Source organism: Colobus angolensis, unplaced genomic scaffold (assembly GCF_000951035.1).
Source record: "Colobus angolensis palliatus isolate OR3802 unplaced genomic scaffold, Cang.pa_1.0 Scaffold68, whole genome shotgun sequence".
In the NCBI taxonomy this organism is placed as follows: Eukaryota; Metazoa; Chordata; class Mammalia; order Primates; family Cercopithecidae; genus Colobus; species Colobus angolensis.
In genome coordinates, this window is record NW_012120487.1 from 33,133 (window position 1) to 38,773 (window position 5,641).

A 5,641-nucleotide genomic window follows, 5' to 3' on the forward strand; every position below is an offset into this window, starting at 1 on the left:
TTGGGCAGCCTGAATTCACTGTCAGTGCATGTTCCAAACTTCAGTATATTCACATATTTTCCTCACTTTAGGGATATGAATTATCAGAATTAGATATTCTCCAGTAAATTCAACTTCAGCTGTTTGCTTTTCTCAGTTATCACGAATAGTAAACAGTAGATTTATCTCTCCCCACACATCCTCAATACTGCACACAACCTTCCCTATTTAATTCACCAGTCTGCCATAGAGATGAATCATTGAAATTTTTGCATCTGTTTATAATACAGATGACCTGCAAGTCCTACCTTTCAAGCCACATAAGGGAGAGGTTAAGGTAGCCCTTTGAAGAAAGTTTTACAACAGTGTGTGTCATATCATACATTTTTCTGTCTTGCCCAATGAAATTTTTACTGCATTATATAGTGTTCACATATTTATGTCTATTTCCCCATTTGGCAAATCTGTACATACTTTGGGATCTTTATGCCATAGTCCTGTAATCCACTTAGCACAATATTGGCCAAAAACACAAAAATGTGAACAGTACACTGTCTTGGAGAGAAAAGCACAATAATTATATATAACGCACAACATTTCAAGGCTCCTGGTATGTGAAATATAAAACACACTTGAAATAGCTGTTGAGCTGGAGAGGAGAACTCCAGAATGGCTGTGGTGGAAATCATCGTGGCATCAGAAATTGTCCTGTGACATACAAACAGGCAACAACAATACAAATTCTTAGTAGAAACAAAGTTTGTTCAAAGAAATAATTATGTGACTTCTTCAAATGGTGAGTTCACTTACACAGAGCAGGCTTTAAGAAAAAGCTTCCTCCTGAAACTCCTTCTCCAGCACTGGTCTGTCTATCTCAGCATGAGAAAGTCTTCCTAAACATTGCCAGCAAATCATGTCGCTGCCACTAGAGAACCAGAGAGCATTCCTAAGCTCCATTTCTAGCTCAGAACTAATATTTACTCTCAGTGTATTTCCTTCTATTTTATTCATTTTAAAACTTAAATACCATCATTCAAATATAAAAGTATTTCTTAAGCCTACATCTGTGGGTCAAGTCCTGTGCAGCGTGATAAGAAAACAGAGATAAAAGGTACAAAAATGTGTTGTACAGAAATATATCCTGTGCTCCAGACACACATCATTCCGTCATCCATCCTTTCACTCATTCACTCACTGAGTGGCTTGTCGAGTGTCCCTGTCCCTGGTGCTGTCTGAGGCACTGGACTGTGAGCATTCATGGATAAATCACGAATGCTACCTGGGGGGCTGGGAGGGAGAGACACAGCTGGCAGGGAGTGAGAGGCAGCTGGGCTCTGACTTTAGCCTTGAGGATGTGGCAGGCAGAGGTGGAGGGAGGACATTCTCAGCCACCTCCGCATGAACAGGGCTAGGACGTGGGCTGGACAGGTAAAATGTGGGTGAGGCAACAGCCCACAGAGGGCTTGTCTGCCAACTGAGGCATTGGGATGCTGTCCCCACTGTGATGCAGAGCACGGGAGGGTCTGAACTGGGCTGTGGCTTCAGTGTGCAGGGAGGGGAAGCAGAAATCCAGAAAGTCCAGGTGAGAAGACTGAGGAAAGGCAAAGAAGGATGCTTCTGGGGTAGAATTAGAAGGCTACAGGGGCTGGTGGATGGAGGAGTGAGGTTAGACAGGAACCTGGACCCTGGAGTGGGAGGCAGGTGGGGCAACAGCTGAGGGTCACCCACCCAGTTCCCCTCCAGGAAGCCTCCCATTGCCCTTCTGACTCCCTTAATCCACCCATCGGGGGCCCCCTATGAGGATTCAGGTCCCTGTGCGTCCCACTACATGGGAAGCACCTGAGAGTGTGGCCCACCCTCACCCTACAGGACCTGAACTGACCTCCACACTGAAGAACAAGAAATGTTTGTGGAAGAGTGAACAAACCATTGATTAACTCTTTATCTATTCATGTGATTAGACTCTGCCTTAGAGCCCTGGCCCTGTCTTGATAGAGGGTTTCAGGGCTGCTGAGAGCAGAGGTAGAAGGTGGGAGTTACGAGCTAGCCCAGGAAGACGGCTCTGTCCAAGGTTTGGGATAGTGTGAAGCCAGGATGGGGTGGAAGTGTCCATGGGCTGTAAGTGTGCAGGGGCTGGACACATGAGGTTGGGCACTGAATGCCCAGCTCAGGGCTGGGGTCAGGGGCCAAAACCTGCTCAGATCAGAATGGAGCCTGAGGCCACTTCTCAATTCATTGTCTCTGCCTGGCCCAGGAACTGCATCGGGAAACAATTTGCCATGAACGAGCTGAAGGTGGCCACGGCCCTGACCCTGCTCCGCTTTGAGCTGCTGCCTGACCCCACCAGGACCCCCATCCCCTTGGCACGACTTGTGTTGAAGTCCAAAAATGGAATCCACCTGCGTCTCAGGAGGCTCCCTAACCCTTGCGAGGACAAGGACCAGCTTTGAGGGCCTCCACCTGCCATCCTGTCTTCCTGACCCCCGCTCCTGTCTCCTGTCTGTCTGCCCATATCCTGCTTTCTATCTGCCCACCTTCCCCTCTTCCCACCTGCCTGCTGTCCTGCCTCCTGTCCCTCAGTCTGCCTGCCCTTCTCTCTTTCACCTTTCTCGAGGCTCCCTACCTGCTTGTCTACCTGTCTCCTACCCACCTGTATCTCTTGTTGGGAGAAAAACTTAGTGTTGGGAGAAGCTGAGGCTTCCGCATGTCTGACATAATGTAAGACTCTTGGAACATGTCAAGGGTCTGGGGTCTAAAACACCTTGTGGCCTTTGGAACACCACACTGTGTGCTAAAGGGTGGAAGGCTACCCTGATGCACCATAATCTAATCCGAGGGCATAAAACCCCTCATGACTTGGATAAAATCCAGGGCTCGTGGCTCTGGAATGCCTCTGGACCTGCTGGCTCCTTGCTGCTTCTTCTCCCAGGATGGATTGTATCTTGAGTTAAAAGAACCTGCTCTCCATTATCTCAAGTAGCAGAGCATATGCTAAACCGTCAGTTGTAAATCATGTGCTTAATGCAACGTGCCCTTTTGACCCCCACATTCTCACCACCTGTTTCTTGGTTCAATCATCAGTAAATAGTCTGGGCTTCCAGAGCTCCGAGCCTTCACAGACTCCATGCTTAGCGTTGGCACCCTGGACCCACTTTCTCTCTCAAACTGTCTTTTCTCATTCCTTTGACTCTGCTGGACTTTGTCATCACAGAAGATGGGTGATTTCTGTATTTCCAACTGACATACCTCATTCATCTCATTGGGTCTGGTTGGACAGTGGGTGCAGCCCACAGACAGCTAGCCAAAGCAGGGCAGGACATTGCCTCACCCAGGAAGCACAAGGGGTCAAAGGATTTCCCTTTCCTAGCCAAGGGAAGCCGTGACAGACTGTACCTGGAAAAACAGGACACTCCTGCCCAAATATTGCACTTTTCCAACAGTCTTAGCAACTGGCAGACCAGGAGATTCTATCCCATGCCTGGCTCAGTGGTCCCACACCCACGGAGCCTTGCTTACTGCTAGTGCAGCAGTCTGAAATCATCCTGCGAAGCAGCAGCCTGGCGCGGGAGGGATATCTGCCATTGCTGTGGCTTGAGTAGGTAAACAAAGTGGCTAGGAAGCTCAAACTGGGTGGAGCACACCACAGCTCAGGAAGGCCTGCTGCTTCCATATACTCCAACTCTGTGGGCAGGGCATAGTTGAACAAAAGGCAGCAGAAACTTCTGCAGACTTAAACATCCCTGTTGGACAGCTCTGAAGAGGGCAGTGGGTCTCCCAGCACAGGGTTTGAACTCTGAGAACAGACAGACTGCCTCCACAAGTGGGTCCCTGACCCCCATTTAGCCTAACTGGGAGACATCTCCCAGTAGGGGCCGACAGATACTCATACAGGCAGGTGTCCCTCTGGGATAAAGTTTCCAGAGGAAGGATCAGGCAGAAATATTTGCTGTTCTGCAGTATTTGCTATTCTGCAGCCTCTGCTAATGATACCCAGGCAAACAGGGTCTAGAGTGTACCTCCAGCAAACTCCAACAGACCTGCAGCTGAGGGACCTGACTGTTAGAAGGAAAACTAACAAACAGAAAGGAATAGTATCAACATCGACAAAAAGGACATCCACACCAAAAACCCATCTGTAGGTCACCAACATCAAAGACCAAAGGTAGATAAAACCACAAAGATGGGGAGAAACCAGAGCAGAAAAGCTGAAAATTCTAAAAACCAGAGTGCCTCTTCTCCTCCAAAGGATCACAGCTCCTCACCAGCAATGGAACAAAGCTGGACAGAGAATGACTTTGACAAGTTGACAGAAGTAGGCTCCAGAAGGTCGGTAATAACAAACTTCTCGGAGCTAAAGAAGCATGTTCTAATCCATCATAAGGAAGCTAAAAACCTTGAAAAAAGGTTAGACAAATGACTAAGTAGAATAAACAGTGTAGAGAAGATTTTAAATGACCTGATGGAGCTGAAAACCATGGTACAAGAACTTCATGATGCATGCACAAGCTTCAATAGCTGACTCGATCAAGTGGAAGAAAGGCTAGCAGTGACTGAAGATCAAATTAATGAAATAAAGTGAGAAGACAAGTTTAGAGGAAAAAGAGTAAAAAGAAATGAACAAAGCCTCCAAGAAATATGGGACTATGTGAAAAGACCAAATCTACATGTGATTGGTGTACCTGAAAGTGATGGGGAGAATGGAACCAAACTGGAAAACACTCTGCAGGATAGTATCCAGGAGAACTTCCCCAACCTAGCAAGGCAGGCCAACATTCAAATTCAGGAAATACAGAGAACACCACAAAGATATTCCTCGAGAAGAGCAACCCCAAGACACATAACTGTCAGATTCACCATGGTTGAAATGAAGGAAAAAATGTTAAGGGCAGCCAGAGAGAAAGGTCAGGTTACCCACAAAGGGAAGCCCATCAGACTAACAGTGGATCTCTCAGCAGAAACCCTAACAAACCAGAAGAGAGTGGGGGCCAATATTCAATATTCTTAAAGAAAAGAATTTTCAATCCAGAATTTCGCATCCAGCCAAAGTAAGCTTCATAAGTGAAGGAGAAATAAAATCCTTTACAGACAAGCAAATGCTGAGAGATTTTGTCACCACTAGGCCTGCCTTACAAGAGCTCCTGAAGGAAGCACTGAACGTGGAAAGGAGCAACTGGTACCAGCCACTGCAAAAACATGCCAGATTGTAAAGACCATCAATGCTAGGAAGAAACTGCATCAATTAATGGGCAAAATTACCAGCTAACATCATAATCACAGGATCAAATTCATACATAACAATATTAACCTTAAATGTAAATGGGCTAAATGTCCCAATTAAGACACAGACCGGCAAATTGGATAGAGTCAAGACCCATCAGTGTGCTGTATTCAAGAGACCTATCTCACATCCAGAAACATACATAGGCCCAAAATAAAGGAATGAAGGAAGATCTACCAAGCAAATGGAAACCAAAAAAAGGCAGGAGTTGCAATCCTAGTCTCTGGTAAACAGACTTTAAACCAACAAAGATCAATAGAGACAAAGAAGGCCATTACATAATGGTAAGGGGATCAATTCAGCAAGAAGAGCTAACTATCCTAAATATATATGCACCCAATACAGGTGCACCCAGATTCATAAAGCAAATCCTTAGAGACCTAC

At 46.4% G+C, this 5,641-nt stretch overlaps 1 protein-coding gene across 1 annotated transcript in view; it reads left to right on the top strand.

Annotated features, from left to right (window-relative positions):
• The window catches only part of LOC105500726 (cytochrome P450 4A11-like), an 11,943-nt gene extending 9,514 nt beyond the window's left edge, over nt 1-2,429 (top strand). The window contains exon 6 of the mRNA XM_011926365.1: nt 2,234-2,429. Within this exon, the coding sequence (XP_011781755.1) occupies nt 2,234-2,429 (196 nt within the window). The remainder of the gene's footprint in view (nt 1-2,233) is intronic.
• Nucleotides 2,430-5,641: the final 3,212 nt, after the last annotated feature.